General features: G+C 36.8%; 3 protein-coding genes across 10 annotated transcripts; 2 read left to right on the top strand and 1 right to left on the bottom strand.

The window, feature by feature from the left end:
- Positions 1-8: 8 nt before the first annotated feature.
- Positions 9-1,821, top strand: LOC130662957 (uncharacterized). Of its 4 annotated transcripts, none has more exons than XM_057461962.1 (4): positions 9-304; positions 560-823; positions 887-1,046; positions 1,395-1,821. In XM_057461962.1, the coding sequence occupies exons 2-4, from the start codon at positions 728-730 to the stop codon at positions 1,535-1,537; spliced, it is 399 nt and encodes a 132-aa protein (XP_057317945.1). In that variant the 5' UTR covers positions 9-304; positions 560-727; the 3' UTR covers positions 1,538-1,821. The 4 variants fall into 4 exon arrangements, with proteins under 4 accessions (XP_057317945.1, XP_057317961.1, XP_057317952.1 ...); XM_057461978.1 differs by having other exon boundaries at positions 549-823; XM_057461969.1 differs by having other exon boundaries at positions 530-823.
- A 1,763-nt stretch (positions 1,822-3,584) lies between these two features.
- On the top strand, positions 3,585-14,744 carry LOC130662922 (chromatin assembly factor 1 subunit A-like). Its single transcript, XM_057461897.1, has 7 exons — positions 3,585-3,777; positions 3,874-3,972; positions 4,062-5,465; positions 5,541-5,704; positions 12,455-12,649; positions 12,727-12,865; positions 12,935-14,744. Exons 2-7 carry the CDS (start codon positions 3,888-3,890, stop codon positions 13,990-13,992), a joined length of 3,045 nt encoding a protein of 1,014 aa, XP_057317880.1. The 5' UTR covers positions 3,585-3,777; positions 3,874-3,887; the 3' UTR covers positions 13,993-14,744.
- Positions 5,707-11,462, bottom strand: LOC130662928 (Krueppel-like factor 16). Of its 5 annotated transcripts, none has more exons than XM_057461910.1 (3): positions 8,667-8,759; positions 6,390-7,004; positions 5,707-6,323 (listed from the first exon to the last, which is right to left on the bottom strand). In XM_057461910.1, exons 1-3 carry the CDS (start codon positions 8,742-8,744, stop codon positions 6,036-6,038), a joined length of 981 nt encoding a protein of 326 aa, XP_057317893.1. In that variant the 5' UTR covers positions 8,745-8,759; the 3' UTR covers positions 5,707-6,035. The 5 variants fall into 5 exon arrangements, with proteins under 5 accessions (XP_057317893.1, XP_057317901.1, XP_057317910.1 ...); XM_057461918.1 differs by lacking the exon at positions 8,667-8,759 and adding an exon at positions 7,125-7,598; XM_057461927.1 differs by lacking the exon at positions 8,667-8,759 and adding an exon at positions 7,755-8,115 and having other exon boundaries at positions 5,708-6,323.
- Positions 14,745-18,131: the final 3,387 nt, after the last annotated feature.

Here is an 18,131-nt window from a genome sequence, read left to right as displayed (position 1 = left end):
TTTAGTATTATTCAAAAGATAGCATTTTATTGTTAACATTTTACTAACAATTTTGGGTTAACATTTTGCTAATATTATAGTATTTCATTTTGTTATCAATTTGTTGACATTTAGATGTTTTCAACCACAAAAAAGGCGGTAAACGCTGTACAAGCCGCCATTTCGGATATATATATATATATATAAACGCTCGAGTGTGATGTGAACAACATAACCTAATATTATTTTGTCTTTTAATTACTGTGAAATAATTTATAATATAATTTATAGCTATTGATTAACAATACTCAACGGTTCATAAAAGGTAAAATTTTATATATAAGTATGGAAAATTTTCGACAGCGGATACGAAAACCGCTTGATTTGCTTGGACCACGACAACTAAAACGACGTACGCAACAAATACTTGCACTGGAATATTTGTTATCTAACTTAAATAATAATAATAATAATAACACTAACATTAATATTTACAACAATAACAATAACGACAACGACCATGACGACGATAACAGTAGCCGCGATTCAGACGTTTCAGATGATCCTAGCCGTTTTTCAGGAGCTGTCGATCAAGCTAATGATGAGCCTTTGCCATTGATTGATGGGCTTAACTTTTTTGATCAACCAGTAACCCGATCAGAGTATTAGTTACTTAATTTCCATGTGAACAATCAAGTTGCTAGTGGTGATAATGATTCGATTCTTACTGAGTTCATAAAAGAGTGGCATGTTAAACATAAAATCACACGTGAAGCGACTGACGAACTTTTACGCAAACTTCAATCATAGTCTCAAGAACAATGTTTCTATGCAAAATGAATTTGTAAGTACTAATTAGCTGTTGATATTTCATAATTTTTGAATAACTATCATAAAAATATTACAGAAAGACATGATACGGAAAGCTGGTGGTCGCAATGTACAAAAAGCCACTCGTTTTGCATTGGAATCATTCATTTCTGATGAGTTGGCAAAACAAGTGACATGGTCCGGATTACACAGTGAGATTAAAATCTCAGCATGTTTCTTCGTAGAAATTATTAGTGGTAATAGAGCGATAAATAATATTGTAAGATTAACTATCCTGCTTAAAAAATCCGATAGATTCTCATAGCTGTAAGTATAAGGCCCTATACTTAACTATAGCACTTCTCATAGAACAAATTTATTCTTATAAAATCTCTCTAGGAATTCATGAGAATCTATTGGATTCTATGAGATTTTTTAAGCAAGGTATCTACTCTTCAAGTTCTAGCAATAACTTGCTTTTTGAAGCCTTTGATTGATCTTTCTACTGTCAAAGTAAAATAATTTACAACCAAACAAGCTATAAATAAATGCTGTATTTAAATTATTATGTTCATTAATTTTTCTTCGTTTTTTTTCTTTTTTAGAAATTTTATTAAGCACTTTGAACGTTACAAAACCTGATGTTGAACATCAAATGAAAGCCTGGTTTCAACGCGGTAGTGACCGAGCCAATAAGAATACCGATCCTACAAATGGTTCTGTCAAAAAGCAAAAAGTTGCCAAATAATTTGTAGTTACGATCTTTATATTTACAAGTTGTTTTCAAAAAACTTTTTTTTAATAGTATAAAGAGTTTTCTGTTCTCTAAGCCTAAATTAATGATCTCAAAACATAAAAGTAAGCTTATCAGATAAAAATAAAACTATAAGTTAGTGTCACCAGTGCGCTAGTCACAACAACTAGTCTTGATATTAAGCTCACAATTATTATTACTATTATTGTTATTAATATAAAACCTATGAATGTTGTAAAGAAATTGTTAATAAATTTAAGCATTCCAATTATAAAAAATTGTATATTTGTCACAATAAACTGCGAGTGATTACAATTTACAAATAAATATAAACACAATTCTAAAAATATTCTATCATGAAATGAAATATTTATTTTTTCTTGTTTAATATATGTATATAAACAAGAAAAAATAAATATTTCATTTCATGATAGAATATTTTTAGAATTTATGTTTGTTTATTTGTAAATTTTCAAATTTCCCGCGGTTTATACTACCCCTAACCTCTAATGATCCTTAAAATTGTTAACATTAAATCAACTAAAATAAGACTGATTTGTTAAATTAAAGTCAACTTTTTTCCATCAACTTGTTACCAATAAAAAGTTAACAATTTGTTATGTTTTTGGTAACCAAAAACACATTGTGATTTGTTAACAAAAAGTTGAAAAATGTCAACATTAAGTTATGAAAATGTCAATAAATAGTTAACAATTTGTTACCAAAAAGTTATCTTTTTGAGACAGAAAAAAGTTAACATTTTGCTGGACATTAGTAGTGATATTTGTTGATAAAAATTTGCCTTTTTACATCTCAATATAAATGTTAACATTTTTTTTGTTAACTTTTTCGATACGAAAAAGTTAACATTTGGCCACTTGGGAGGACACCCTTCTGCACATTATTTCCCCGCCAAGGTTTGTTCAAACATTTGCGTGTTTTTTTAAAAATATTTTTCTATCATATTCTGCCGCCATTTTACTTTGACTTACGAATTTTAATTTTTCTCCAATTTCTAATAATTTATTTTTCGAATATTTAAATTTACCGCGCAAGTAGTGAGAATAATTAACAAACTATTGATGAAAAAAATAAAAATGTAGACCATATTTTTTAGTCAAATTAATATAATTATTGACATAAATAAATTTTAATACAATTATTAAATTTCAATTTTGAAATTTCGCGCCGTTGGCGCTACTGCGCGTCGCTTTAACGTTCAAATTTTTGCTAGAGTGGGGCGGTCGAATGAATCGCAAAATCGATTGCGTTGTAATCAACTGACGGTTCGATAGCGGCAGTCAGTATCATCGACGTCAGTAGTAGTCCAGATCCTTCTTTACGTTTGAATTGAAACTCAATATTGCAGTCAAGTTGTGTAAAATTGTGCAGTGATTGTAAAATTTATTTAAATTGTACAAAGTGACTATTATGGTGTAGTTAAGTGTTGAGTGTTAGTGTAAAGTGTTAAGTGTTCAGTGCTAGTGTAAAGTGTTGCTGATGCTGATGCTGACAACTTCCAAGTTCCTGAGCAAAATCATCTGGCATCGTCTGGTGGGGAAATAGCAGTTAAGTGACGTTTTTTAGCTGCAATACACTCGGAGCAATTTAATTCAAATCTCCAAGTGTATTAGGACACCCTTCTGCACATTATTTCCCCGCCAAGGTTTGTTTAAACACTCAAGTGTTTTTTTTTTTATTTAATATTTCAAATATTTTTCTATCATATTCTGCCGCCATTTTATTTTCTCCATAAATTAAAATTACAAGTGAAGAAACAGACTAAATTTTTTTTTTAACTTACCAAGGGGTAATACGGACACACGGACAGAAAATATTCCATCAAAAAATTTTAAATTTCAAATCAGGTAAAAGTTAAAATTTTTAAAATTTGAATGCAAATTTAAGAATAAAGTCGGTAAGAGAGAGACAGTTGAAGAATTTGTCAGTATTTCCACCTAGTGAAGCCTCTTTGAGAACAAAATCATGTCACAGACTACCCTGCCTAAAAAACCAAACTCCGTGGAATAAAAATAATTTCCCCCACTCCAGGTAATTTTCCCGCGGATTTTATTACAAAGACCGAGTGTTCGCGAATTTAATTACTCTGTCAATCGGCTATTAATCATGATATCAATTAAATATTATTTTTAACAAAAATAACTTATTTATTATTTTAACTAAATGTTATGTGATACTGTTATTAATTCGTAAGACAATTACTGGCATCAAAGGTAAGTATCCATATAAAATTCTCCAGCAACTAAGAGGTTATGCTCTGGCTTTGCTGTTTTATTTTTTTTAATCCTCTGGTATTCCGAAATTTCCAGCTCCATAAATTTATATGAAGATGGATGACACTAAAGAAATATCTGAAGTCTGTACTGTCACTAAAGTAATTCCTCCGAAGCCGAAAAAATTAGTCCAAGGTAATTAAAATAATTGTTATTATTTATGACACCTGTTTTATTTATTAATTAATTAATATAATAATTATAATTATTATTTTTTTTAATAGCACGGTTACCATTTCAAATATTGTCCTCACCGGATACTCCAAACAGTTTTAAATCAAACAATAAAAAGCGTAAATTGTCATCACCATCACCCAGTAACTGCAAATCTGACAAAGGGCCAAAAATAGCAAGAAAAGAAAACACGGTATCAAAGGTCAGTGACTTTGAAACTGATGACAAGAATAATAAACACAATGACACTGCCGAAGTTATTGATCTTGATGATCTTGATGATACTGACACCGTTATCAATCCTAAAAAACGCGGTGACGATGACAGAGGTGTCATGAAACCAAACACTTTGCTGAAGTATCTACAGAAATCATCAGAAGTTACTTCCAAAGACAGTGCAGAGTCTGATAAACCTGAAAAACGGGTAAGACTGGATCCAGAAGCTGTCGTTGTGCTCAATAGGTGCGATGATGCCGTGAAAGATAAAGACACTGGTGATAATGAATCAGCTGATGAAGTTGGAGTGGAATTGCCAGCGGAAGAGGAGAAGGAAGCGAAGGAAGAGGATTCGAGTGCTGATGTGATGGACATCTCGACAGCTGATGATGAACCGGGTTCGTGTTCAAATAAAGACAAAGAAGCTGATGATAAATCGATTGATACTCTGGATAACAGTGATACCGAGTCGGAGACAACGACCTCCGAGGATGAGGATGACAAGAAATCAGATGATGATAAGAAATCGGATGATGAAGACGATAAGAAGGACTCGGAAAAAGGCAACAGGACGCCGACGAATAAATCTACTGAGCAATTGGCCAAAAAACGCAAGGCTTTGACCCCGAAGCAGTTGTTCAGAAAAATGGAGAGCGAAAAGAAGCGCGAGGAGAGAGAAAAGTTGAAAGCTGAGAAAAAGAAAGAGAGGAATGAGGCGAGAATGCTGAGGCGTGAGAAGAAAGAAGCTGAGAAAGAGTTGAAGAGGAAGGAGAAAGAGCAGAAGGAGTTGAAGAAGCAGATGGAGATCGAGCAGAAGCAGAAAGAAAAGGAACGGAAGGAAAAAGCCAAGGAGGAGGACAAGCGCAAGCGGGAGGAAGCTAAGGAAGAGGAGAAACGTAAGAAGGAGGAAGAGAAGTTGGAAGCTGAGCGCAAGAAACAAAAAGCTGCGTCGACGTTCGCCAGCTTTTTCGTTGCCAAGAAACAGGAGGCGAAGTCCACAGTCGAGGAAACTGATGTCGGCGCTTGTAATTTTGAGCCTTTTGAAGTGAAAGCTTACATGAAAGTCGCTCCTATTTCTCGGAGGACTCTGACCGATGATGAGAAATCGTTTTTTGACAAACTGGAGGATCCCACGATAGAGAAACTGTATTTACATGAAATAAAAAGTGATAGAACTAAAATACGCAGATCCGGTAAAACTTGGCCCTTTGAAGCCAGAGATGATGTCACTATTCTTGGTATTTATTTTGTTGTATTCAATTTATTATATTTTTTAAATCATTCATATTTATAATTTTCTTATTTTCAAACAGAGGAAGATGACGATAATTTAAATTGCATTGATGAAGTTCCTCCGGTCGAAAAGCACCGGATAAAATTACTTTTCTTCAGCGAAAACCGTCGGCCGCCTTATTGGGGTACTTGGAGAAAAAAAAGCAACTCGGTAACTCCCCGGCGACCATTCGCCAAAGACTCGGTGAGTAAAATTAAGTATTTATTTATTTACCAACATTAATTACCAAACATAATAATTATCAATACAAGTATACAATAGTATTAAAATAGTAAGTGCGCCGGCGAAAATTCGGGTCATAAAACCCATTAATTCTCCAGCCGATAACTAAAATTAATTAATAACTAAAAACTGAATTTAAAATACAAAAACAATCAGCTGTCGATTAGTTGCAATTAGTCAAAGATTAAGCCTACAATATTATTATATATTGTTTTAAAAATAGTATCTTATCATTAATTAATAATTAAATGTATACTGAGGAGGCTCGTCTGCCGTCTTGGGAGTTGACTCATCAAACTTGGACGTTGATCTTGTTCCCTCGGTAGCCTCTGCCGCCAGGAAAAGTGTACGCGTTTTTTCTATGGACCTTGCGGTGCTTAGCCAAGTGGTCGCTCCTCGCAAATCTCTTGGAACACATCTCGCAGGGGTAAGGTTTCACCCCTGAATGAGATCTCCGGTGTCGGGCCAACTCGTCCGATCTACTGAATCTCCAGCCGCAGCCTGCCCAAGTGCAGGCGAAAGGTTTCTCGCCTGTGTGACGTCTCAAGTGCGCTTTCAGATGTGAAGCTTTGGCGTAAACCTGAAAAAAAAATTTAGTAAATTCCACTGGTCACTGGTAAATTTAAAAATAATTTTATGTCCTTACTTTCAAACATCCTTGATAAGTACAAGGAAAACAGCGATCGTCATTGGTCTCCATGCTACGATTAGTGTAATCATGAGTCGCCAAAGCTGCATTGGCTGAAGTCGAGTACATCATGTTGCCATCGAACGGATTATTGTTTAAATCCATGCTGTTCTCCAGTGATCTGAGATCAATTCCCAGCACCAGCAGCGGCTCGTCGTGTTGTAAACTCGCCGGCGACTCGGTGGTGACTTTCGGCGGCGGCAAGTGAAGGAATCTCTCGCACCCCGGCGTGCACATCGGAGTTCTCTCAGGCAACCCCGAGTTCCAGGTCTTGTCTAGACACCAGTCCAGCTCGCAGTCCAACTCGCTGAGCTCGCTCAGACACGGCGACGCCTCGGAGACACTTGTCGGCGTGTAATCACTCCAGGCTTCTGTCTGATAGCTAGAGTTCAAGTCCGTGTAACACTCCAAGCTATCAGCAGCCGGGCTGGTAAAACTGCTCAGGTCCATGAAGTCCGAGTTCTCAAGACTGCAAGGAATCTCGTAGTCGCAAGGCAGAGTCGTGGGCGCTATTTCTCCCGTCTCATCCATCTTCAACCCCAGCACCGAGAAAAGTAATTCATCTGTCATTTTCTGAAAAGAAAAATAAATAAAAAAATAAATAAATAAATTAGCAATCTTGCAGGATGACTACAAGTCGAGGCTATAAAAAAATGACAAATAAATAAATCAGCGGATGAATAATGACTGTACAGTTTGATGATATCTCGTGTCCTCGTCGCACATGCATTACACCTCTGGCGCACCTAAAAGATTCTTATCTGGTTCCCCCAATGCAATTTCAATTTCTCCCGGACGTTTCAATCAGGCATGTTGACAAGGCACGCTAAACAAAAGCATCGCACACGCGACTTTTACTATCTATCTATCTAAAACTACGAGTTTGTCTCTCGTATCAGCTATCACGCTCATGTAGTCAATCTAATATCGCTAGTTTTAAAATCCTACTCATGCCCTGTCTTCCGGCAAGTCATCCCGGGTACTAACTCAGCCTGTAACCCCCGGCGACGCGTTATGACTACTCATAAATATATATTTATATGCACTCGATGGCAAATTGTTTCGTGTTAGTTACAATCTTTCTTAACTTGTACTCGCTATCTGTAAGAAGATGACCTCTGGATGCTCGCGTTTCGTTTAGTTTTAATTATCATTTAAATTATCAAATGCTTTACTACTCTCATTACTACAGCGGCTACTATAATCGTTAACAAATAGTTTATATAATTTAACCAGTCGATAAGACCACTGACCAATAATTTACAACATGACTTATATGACTGAATAGTAATTAATCCTTGACCTTCGGCCACGTGTACTCACATCAAACATTGTCGCGTCTTCAATCATCTCAACTTTTAATTATATTATTTTTTTTTAAACTACCGGTTTAATTTTTAAGCTGCGGTCTATGATTTAAATTTTTTAATTACAGTAAATAATTATTTTAGCAAATTAACGAGTAATTTGGCTCGTGGTTTAATTTATTGAAGGAAATTTAATTGAATAGTCACTGGTTGTTGTCAAAAGATAGACCGTTATGGACGAATGACTGTCCGGAACTGATCCAGAGCATGTAGCGACATTTAGAAGAAGGTGAAGAGCGAGTGCGAAGAGTCGGTGATAATGATCCCTCCACTTGGATTTAAAACGCCAACGCGTGCGAGAATTATTTTAGTTGATCTGGCCAGTGGAGAGAGACCAGAGATAATACATTTGTGTGCTGGATGGTCGAACAAGAGGACTCTGATAAGAGACCAAGATATGGGACAAAATAATAACTAGCTTTCGGTTGATCGGACAGCGTGTGCGAGAGTGGTACGGCGTCGCGAGGCTCTGATATCTGAGCTCTGTGCCACTCGGTGACGGCTCGCCGGTGGTTCCCCGGGGATCCATCGATCGACGCTCCGCAATCCAGACGCCTAGATCATTGTCGGGATCTGGGTACAAGTTGCGGCTGGACGGCACAATAAGTTATTTCTGATCAATTAAATGCGACATTGAGCAACACATGGCTCGAATTTATTTGTTTTTTGTGCGACAACCAGCACTTAATATTTGTTAAGTTATTTATGGCTCGAGATCCGTAAATAAAACGTCAATTTTCGGGAATGATTTGAAAATTACGGGAATTGGCGGTAAAGAATTGAGTTAAATAAAAGCATGACCTCGGACAATGTGCCGAGCGTTGAGTAGGATTAATATCGCTGGCAAAGCATCAGCATGTCTACTAACCATCTCCAAATAATTGGAATAGATTTGTGCGATATTTAAGCACGCGGAAATTGCGTGAGTGCTCTTCAACATCCGCATTATTCGGCACAACAGAGTATAGAGACAGACAACGGTTAAGTTCAAGTATCACGATCCAGAGAATCGAATTATCAAACCGCACGATATTTACAACTTTGAATTATTCTTTATCTACAATTAGAGGTAGAGGGAGAAAAAATTAAAATAAAACAGACTTTGATAAATAAATATACACAAGTATATTAAATGGAAAATTATCATGAAGAGAAACACACACATGGGATTTTAATTTATCTGTTAAATATATTGTAACGATATTTTATTTTACACACATTAGGCTTGTGAAATTGAAACCGATCGCGTTAAACTCGAGAGTCACTCATTCCTTATCCAAGTACGCCATCGGAACAGCGTTAACATGCGATGGATTTTCCATTTACAAATCTCCCTCCTGTTTCATTGTGTTACGTCACCGCTGAGAGTTACTGCAAAAAATTAGACGTTTTTTTGGAGCATCGGTATCTGATAGAAAAATTTGAAAAACGGTCGATCCTGTGGGCCAACTCCAAAACTTCCCGCTATTTTTTGAGCTCAGGGAACTCAAAAATTTTACTATTGGTCTTCGAGCTCACATACGGACGGATGTCCATCCGGAAATGGTCAGAAAATTTTCCTAGGATCTCAAAACATCGAGATCTGAGAACTCGATTTTCTAAAATCGGACCGAAACCAACTTCCTAATTTTAAAAATTTTAAATTTCCGCGGGAAGTTTAAATCATTTGAATAATTTTTTCTATAATTCTAAAGATTAAATGAGTCAATAAATAATTAATCTTGCTTGTGCTCAATTGATGACGCTTTTCTATTAAATATATAAATATATGTTGCCTCACGCACGTATCAGCATCCACGTGCGTTCAATGCCGCATATGCAGTTCTAAATCGCTTCGGGGTTTTATCACGCGCGCATGCTGCTCGCATCATCATCATCATCATCATAATAACAATAATAACAACAATAATGATGATCATCATCCATACCGAGACAACTAAACTCAACTCGTTATAATAACGACTTACATTAACATCACACATAACCAGACGCAATCGATTATCGATCGATCGTATTTCTATCTCACATATGACATGATTGATTAAACATTACAGTCCAACTCTCAAGTCGCTTACACATAAAAAAAACAACAACAAACCTGATAATTTTTCTATTACCAAACGACAAATCATCGTCGAGTAAAAGCATCTGAGTAAATATAATCACCGGTATTAATAATATCAGACGTGTGATTGATTCTATCGAATTTATAATCCCGTACTTTTATTCAGTTTCGTTTATTTTATTTGCCATGCCCGGAGTAAATGAATAATGATTTATATCTGATAAAGCCGCCAGGTTTTTATATCGAGACCGTCGTCGTCGTCGCTGTTGTTGTTGTTGTTGTTGGTTTAATTTACATGGGGATTTTTAAGTTGTTTATTTAGTAGATAAATGGTAGGCGGAACTGGATTAGCCCTGGGAGCATTATCCATTAGTCGATTGTGCCTCGCCGCAGCGTAATAGTAATGACGTCCCCAGTACACGCACTCGAGATTTATCGCGATTGGGGGATAAATTCTGGGCGATTAGTCCGAGCGTAATCTTGCGTGCTCGCTGCGGAACTCGATATATCATCTCGATTGGGCATAAAACAGATCATTACACATGGCCCGTCTTCCTAGTCAGTGTACCCAGCATTAGTATTAGTATCAGTACTAAATAGTTTACTCATATTAATATAAGTAGCGGTCGTGGTGTGAGTATTACACATGTCGTTAATAATTTATCACCTTTAATCGTTAGATTTAACACGATTTTTTATCAGTATCCTGGTTTGCTTCAGATGAGTTTAATGTGTTGAGAAGAGACACTCATAAATATATATATGGAAGTGTGTGCTAAGGGTATGACACTTGTGCCCAGATGCTGGTAGTCGGATATTTAAATATAAAAGAGAGTGCGAAGAGAGTCTCATCTAGTGAGGAAGAATCCTGTCACGAAGCGATAAGATAAAATTTTTCGAGTACCGGAAAGCTGTAGGCTGTTTAATGCGTCAACGATTTATTTAAAGTTCCACAGCAAGCAAGTAATTAAATAAATGAAATAAAATAAAATACTTACGCTGCCGTGAGCTGCTCGAGTAAATAATATCACTGGTATTGTATAAAAATTTTAGTGAGTTAACGTGACGCAGGGGGTCCGTCGAATCAATCGATCGTAAGATGGTAAGATTGTGGGGTTCGCGCCCGATGATGATAATAAATAAATAACTCGGCGAGCATCTTCGTAATTGATGCCCGCGTACTGATCAAATCGACGTTGATTCATGAGAGACAGAGACCCACCGCGAACTTGCTTGTTCACTCGCTCACTTAAATGTTTTGTTTAATTATTTTTTTATATATTTATCAAATCTTTCTTCCTGTCGGGCTGATACTGAACTGATACGCGGCCCTTGAAAATTTTTCTACACGATTCCGCGAGCAAGGTGATAGTTGTTATCATTTTTTTGGCCGCTAATTTATCGGAGATCTCATTGATCTTGTTATACTTTTGTAGAACCTCACATTAATTTAGCGGATAGTTAATGGATTATCGTGAGTCGCGGACGAGTATAAAAGAGTGGAACGATGCAGATGAGGTCCGACGGATCGCGACCCCGTACTCTTGGGTTCTCTTGTGTGACTAATGATTGAATAGAGGAATTAACTATAAAGAGTTTGTTTCTAGTCTCGACTATAGTGCACATAATAATGTAAGCCGCTCGAGAGAGAGTGATATCACTCGACTCGAGGAAGTGCCTGATAGTGACCGACGTCCTGCTTATTCATTGTCACCACATTTCATTTAAATTAAATCTCGCTATATTTAAACTGACATTGAATAATTATATTTTATTTTTATTTTACATTTTTTTTCCGCAACTCTATTGCGAGCATGAGATGCCTTTTACACAGAAAAAAATTTATTGGCGCTGAAATTTTTCATTGTGAAATTAAGACAAAAAATTTATGAGCGTGAATGTGGCAGACATCAGTCAAATTTAAAATTAAATAAATTGAGTAAACAATTAATTTTGGGAATTAAAAAAAAATACGTATTTAAGAAATTCAAAAATTAATGAGTGCATTTTTTGTAAATATTTTTTTTTAATTATTTACTCTATTTATTTACAATTTTAAATTTGTCTGATGTCTGCTACATTCACACTCATAAAAATTTTTATGATACTGAAGTTTGCCGACTAATAATTTTTGAATTTTTCAAAAATCATTAATTATAAAAAATTCCACCTGTAGCTTTTTTAATTTTCTACATGTGCATATTTTTATTTTATTTTTTTTTTTCGTAATTTATTTGTTAAAAAAAAAATCAGAAAATTTTTAATTGACTGCTAACTTCAGGATCAGAAATTTTTTGTCTTGAAAAAAATTTTTTGTGTCAAGAAATATTTTTTTTTCTGCGTACTAATACTCACTCTGTCCCAGCTGATTCATTCACTTAAAAAAACATTCACACTCGTCCAAATTTGTTCAATTTGTCATTTTTAAAATAATATTTGGAAAAAAAAATTGTCAATTCATCAAAAAAATTTAGCTGCCATATTTATTATTAATTTTTTTTTTTGAATGAGCGAGTGAGTTGCGCTCCTGGATTTTCCATTTTTTTTTTACTTACTGACACTCGTACTGATGGATTTTTGTCTCATTGCAGTGCTTCGATTATGAAGTGGATTCGGATGACGAATGGGAAGAAGAGGAACCGGGTGAATCGCTGCGCGGTTCTGATGACGAGAAGGAAGAAGACCCTGATGACAATGAGTACGATGTCGACAATGAGTTTATGGTACCCCATGGATACTTGTCCGACGAAGAAGCTAAAGCCGACGGCGAAGAAGAAGAACACATGGTAAATTATTTTAATTAATTAATTAATTAATTATAGAAAATTAAATAAATTACTATATTTTATTTTAATTTATTTAGTCTGAGGAGTCACAGAAATTTAAACTAAAAATTCTCGGTGAGCGATTCGAGGAAGAAAGGAGTGAAAAAACTTCTAAAATAAAACCTCGAGTCATTGGTTGTATTTGGCTGGGTCCTCTTAATTCTTATCCTGAAAACAGTGAGTATTTTTGGAGGTTTACTTTTAATGAAGGAATTGAAATACTGATAAAAATATTTTAAATTTTAGCTCCACCGAAGCTGGTTAATTTTTTAACTGCGCGGCAAATATGGGTGCGGGAAACTCCAGTTATTTTACAGAGCACCGCAGAAGCAGAGCTGTCTGATGACTGCGACGAGTCGGTGTCAAATAAAAAGTCCAGCTCAGCTGGTGCCAAGAAGACGTCAGTACCGGAAGACGCTCTGCCGGACCTGATTCGTCTTATACACGGGAACGTTAACGCTCGCGTTTTCTTGATAAAAGAATTTATCACATACTGGAACCGAAAGTATCCGAACGATGAGCGACGTCTGTCGAAAATCTCCGTCGGCAAGAAGATCCGGGAGTTGGCTAAACGGATGTCTTGCCCAGAAGAGGGTCCGATGCACTTGAAGACTTGCTGGTACGTTCCTGAAAACACGAGGAAAAAATATCTCACTGAAGAATTGACGATCCCGAACACCTGGAAGTATATTTTGACACCCAAACGTAAGAAAGTTAATGAAGCGGCCGAGCAGTCTGATAAAATCGATAAGGATTTAGATCGTGAGAAGGATAAGGACAAGGACAAGGACAAGGATAAAGATAAAGATAAAGATAAAGATAAAGACAAAGAGAAGGAGAAGAAGAGTACTCCCTTGATTACCCAGTTTACCAAGAAAATAACTCAGGAGGAGATGAAGAGGCAACTGTCTGCGAAGCCTGTGCCGAGTCCGAAGCCTTCGGTTGCTCCTCCGACGAACAAACCACCAAAGAGGGTGGCTCTGATTTCCGTCGCAAGGGGCGAGCAGTTTCCCAAGGCTTCTTCTTCATCTTCATCTCCATCTCCATCTTCCATCATCACCGCTTTCTCTAAAGTAAACGCTAGAGCGACTCTTCCAGCAGCTTCACAAGCCGGTTGCGCTGACAAGCCCATCACCATCGACGACTCATCTCAGAGTCCCAGGAAAAGTGAATCAGCGCCGAGTCAACCCAGCGAAACTGCTAAAGTCTCGAGTAATCTCAGTACTGCTGATAAAAATAGCAAAACAGATGATAAAAATGATGATGTTGCGATCGTTAGCGTTGTCGATGATGCGAAAGAGTAAACTCCCGTCTTCGGTATAATAATAGTCTCAGTTGTATAAAAAATTAGAATTGTTGAATGCCGTGCCGTGAGTTGAGATCTAAGCGAAACTTTTGAATCTTAACACGTTGCGTGTGAGACTGCAATAGAAACCGATGACTCGTTCCTTGCCACTGCTACCACTACTTCTACTACTACTACTACTACTACTACTACTACTACTACTACTTAGTTTATACTATTTGCTACTATTACTTCTGCATTTGGCATAACAACTGCAGCATACTGTGGCATTGGTGGGAATCAATGCGATTATTATCGTACACGATAATCGAGTAATAAATCGAGGCGCGACGCGGTGCGCGGGGCCGACAATCAAAGGGAGGGGGAAGCAAAATCAAAGATAAAGATAAAGGCAAAAGCAGTCTCGCCCTTTCTCATGGCTATGGCTTTTACACTCGTTCTTCCTTTTCAACAATCCTGTGAGATTGATACTCTGGTGCGTTTTCTCCGACCTCACCACTAAGCCTTTTTTTATATCGCTTTTATTATCCGCTTATTAAATACCGTTGAAATTATTTTATTAATATTATTCAGTAGTATAATATAGTAACGAATAAGTTTTTATAAATATATAAATATAAATTTTGATATCCGACAGTGCCTCGATTTTTCGTTACGTCTATTTTGATAATTTATTAATAAGTATCTACAAATTATGAATTATATATATGAAAAGTATCTTAATTGTTGAACAACAAAATAAATTTTTATAGAAATTACGTATGTAAATTATTTTTTTTTTTTATTTATGTGATAATGAGGCAGTGATAGGATCAGGTGATTGTGAGCAATAATTAATAATGATGATAATTTTTAGGCCGAAGCTGACGTTTGTTGTTTGATGTGACGAAGGTCGACACCGAAGGCCACTGACAGCTTTGACGCTTTTATTTTGTCGATATTTAAAGTAATGGTCAAGAGCGACTGCATTTACTTTCACGAAATTCTTCATGCTCGATGACTTGTAACAGTTTGGTCTACATAAATATGCTGGAGTTTGATAAATAAAAATTACCAGCGAGGTCCAGGTCAGCAGGGTAACGAGTAAGATTTTGTCACGGAGTTTTGATGATCACCAGATAATGACCATCGCTCAAATCAGTCCACCCGATGCTTCGAATTATATTTATATGATAATTTGATATTTTTAAATATTAGAAACAGCAGGGTCGTATTTCAGATCATGATCCTGCAGTCAGCAGACAATTAAAAATTTTTGAAATTTTTTTTCAGCTATTAAATTAAAAAAAAAAAAAAAATAAAAAAATGCACATGTAGAAAATTTAAAAAACTATAAGTGCAATTTTTTAAAATATTTTTTTTTTTACATTTATCGTTTTTAAAAGAATTTAAAAATTGTTAGACGTCGGCTCACTAGTATCATTTTAGATATGATACTGAAGTTAGCAGACGTCTGATAATTTTTTGATTTTTTTTTAGACGATAAACCAGAAGAAAAAATATATTTGAAAAAATTGCACCTGTAGTTTTTTAAATTTTCTACATGTGCATATTTTTAGTTTTTTTTTTTCTTCAAATTTAATTTTAAAAAAAAAATCCAAAAATTTTGAATTGTCTGCTAACTTCAGGATCATTTTTAGATTTGAGTTTAATGATCCTGAAGTTAACTGACATCTTATAACTTTTGGATTTTTTTTTAGTCGGTAAATTAAAAAAAAAAAATATTTTAAAAAATTGCACTTGTAGTTTTTCTAATTTTCTACATGCGCATTTTTTTCTTTTTATTTTTTTTTCGTTATTTATGCATTAAAAGAAACTCCGAAAATTGTCAATGGTCCGTTAACTTTAGGAAAAAGTATTGATGAGGTTTGCATATAACAGTAAATTGATTAGTAAGTTGATATTGACTAAAATCTCATAGTTTTCATCATAAATTTGTAGGAGCCGGATATTTGATTCAGAGTTGAAGGTTGATAGCTCGTTTGATAGCGGGAGAGAGAGAGAGGCGAAAGAGTTTGATGGTTTCTCAAATCTCTAGGTCGCTCTTGTATTTCTCATACATTGTGATCAAACAACAAGGGTATTTTACATGCTTTTCCGGCATCCGAAACTCCTAACGGGTAAAGCTCGTCGTCCAATTACGCTTGATCTGCAGTCGTACCTGCAGTCTCCGGAACTTCCGGCGTCCATAGGAGTTGGGAGTTAGAAGTTGAGTTGGAGCGCGTGGAATGGGTGAAGGGTGAAGGGTGGAGGAGAGTTTGCCGAGGGTGAGTATTCTCCGGGAGCTCTGGGAAGACGAGAGAGCAGTTGCCGGGTTCGAGTGGATGAGAAAGACGGTTGCTCTGGATGGTTTTGTTGCGAAGGCTCTCGGTTGTCCCGACATGCAGCGCGGGTAAGGACTGGCCTGAAGAGCAGTAACGTCGAGAGAGTGCTCAGGTACAAGAGAGCAAAGTAGAGTATACTGAGTAGGAGTTGGAACTCGGTATCTCCACTCTATATATATACAAGGACTCAGCACACATTTATATTATACATATATATATGTACATATATATTTACAGATGTACATATATACTGGAGAGAAAATGGTAGCCAATGGCGTTGGCTCAGCGTCGCTGCTACAGAGTATTGAACGTCTCCAGCAGCGCCGTCCAGATCTTTCTCTACCTCTTTACTCGTCTCGTCCTCGTCCTCGTCCCTGGGTCCTCGCCCTTGTGACCCGACACCACCACCTACTTCCACTTTAGTTCCTCTATCAACTTTATCTCGACTCGCGGGGAAAAAAGTAAATAAAATGTAAATAGTTTAAAAAAATAAATAAAAAATAACCAGGGAATAATAAAGTTTTGGGTTTAATGACCAGGACAGAAACCTGTCGGCACCTAGCTGGATTAATATAAAATTCTGCAGCTGCTGTCTTATGCTAATCCCGCCCCCGAGCCTAACTGAAGGCCTGGACGAGGATCGGAAAAAGTTGCTTGTTACTCTGGTACTTCCATAAATCTCTCGTTCCTAAGCTTAATCTGTTCACCGACGTCGCTATCTCTATATCGTCTCATTTTATTTTTGCCGGTATATATCTATTATATATTATAATTTTAAAATAATTATATTTTCAAAAACTCGGGCAAAAACTGGCAGTGGCAGCAGCTGCGGGATTTTCATTATTTTCATCTTCATCCGTAAATTTAAATTCAAAAAGCTTTAGCGCTAACGCTGATTCCCGGTTCGACGATGATGAGGCCTGGGGTAACACAAAATAACAACCCACGTATGTTAATATCGTTAAAAATGAAAGCGTGCTATTTAATAACCGCAGAATTTTTTTAACAAGTACGTGGCGGATTTCGTAGAACTCGAGGGGGTCTTCGTGGGACTGAATGGACGAGAATCATCATAAACAAGAGGAGGAGGAGGAGGAGGATAAAGAGGATAAGAATGAGAATGAGAGTGAAATGGGGCGTGGGAAGGGGTGTGTGGAGACAAGAGAAGATAGGAGACGCATCATCAACCATACGATCCGTGGGAACGTCAAGAAGCTCCTTATTCGCAGTAGTACTGCTGCCGATGCTCGCGTGAAATTCGAAATGTAGATATTACTAACATTGCTGAGGCATATCTTCTCCTTGGTCTTAAGGGACACATCTTTCCTGCTTTGCTGGAATCTCCAAGCTACAACTTGGCACGCCATATCCGTGACACGCCATTGGTTCGGTTCTTCTTCTTCTTCTTCTTCTTTCTTCTTTTCTATCCTCACTCGGTCTTAGTGAAGCAGCAGCAGCAGCAGCAAAAATTACGCTGAATCCCTGACTCCTGTCAGCGAAGATTGCACCCTCTGTGGATGTATATGGACGTGGATGTGTATGTTTATGTTTACAAGCAAGTAAAACAGCGAGAGAGCCAACTGATGTGTGTGGTCGCAGTAGACGGCTTAGTGCTGCACGAATCCCGTGGCGTGAGAACCAGGTGGAGATGAGCCTGCTGCCGGTGCTGGTACTTCTGACCCGTGGATTTCTCTGTTGTGGCGTAGCACGAGAGGAGCAGCATTCTAGGAAGCTGAGGAATTTAATAACCAGCCTTGCAAGGTCGGTATGAGAAAGGAAAGTACTAGAGGAAGTGGACATAAAGCTGGATATT

This window comes from Microplitis mediator, chromosome 1 (genome assembly GCF_029852145.1).
Source record: "Microplitis mediator isolate UGA2020A chromosome 1, iyMicMedi2.1, whole genome shotgun sequence".
Lineage (NCBI taxonomy): Eukaryota > Metazoa > Arthropoda > Insecta > Hymenoptera > Braconidae > Microplitis > Microplitis mediator.
The sequence above is the reverse complement of the archived record's forward strand: the minus strand, read 5'-3'. Positions and strand labels throughout refer to the sequence as shown.

Excerpts from the sequence above, each read along its gene's own strand:
- LOC130662957 (XM_057461962.1), top strand. The coding sequence starts at position 728 with ATGTTAAACATAAAATCACACGTGAAGCGACTGACGAACTTTTACGCA. Across the intron at positions 824-886 it reads TTTCTATGCAAAATGAATTT|AAAGACATGATACGGAAAGC; the intron begins GTAAGTACTAAT and ends AAAATATTACAG. Across the intron at positions 1,047-1,394 it reads CTTCGTAGAAATTATTAGTG|AAATTTTATTAAGCACTTTG; the intron begins GTAATAGAGCGA and ends TTTCTTTTTTAG.
- LOC130662922 (XM_057461897.1), top strand. The coding sequence starts at position 3,888 with ATGAAGATGGATGACACTAAAGAAATATCTGAAGTCTGTACTGTCACT. Across the intron at positions 5,466-5,540 it reads AGATGATGTCACTATTCTTG|AGGAAGATGACGATAATTTA; the intron begins GTATTTATTTTG and ends ATTTTCAAACAG. Across the intron at positions 12,866-12,934 it reads TAATTCTTATCCTGAAAACA|CTCCACCGAAGCTGGTTAAT; the intron begins GTGAGTATTTTT and ends TTTAAATTTTAG.
- LOC130662928 (XM_057461910.1), bottom strand. The coding sequence starts at position 8,744 with ATGCGGATGTTGAAGAGCACTCACGCAATTTCCGCGTGCTTAAATATC. Across the intron at positions 7,005-8,666 it reads ATTCCAATTATTTGGAGATG|AAAATGACAGATGAATTACT; the intron begins GTTAGTAGACAT and ends TTTTCTTTTCAG. Across the intron at positions 6,324-6,389 it reads CTTATCAAGGATGTTTGAAA|GTTTACGCCAAAGCTTCACA; the intron begins GTAAGGACATAA and ends TTTTTTTTTCAG.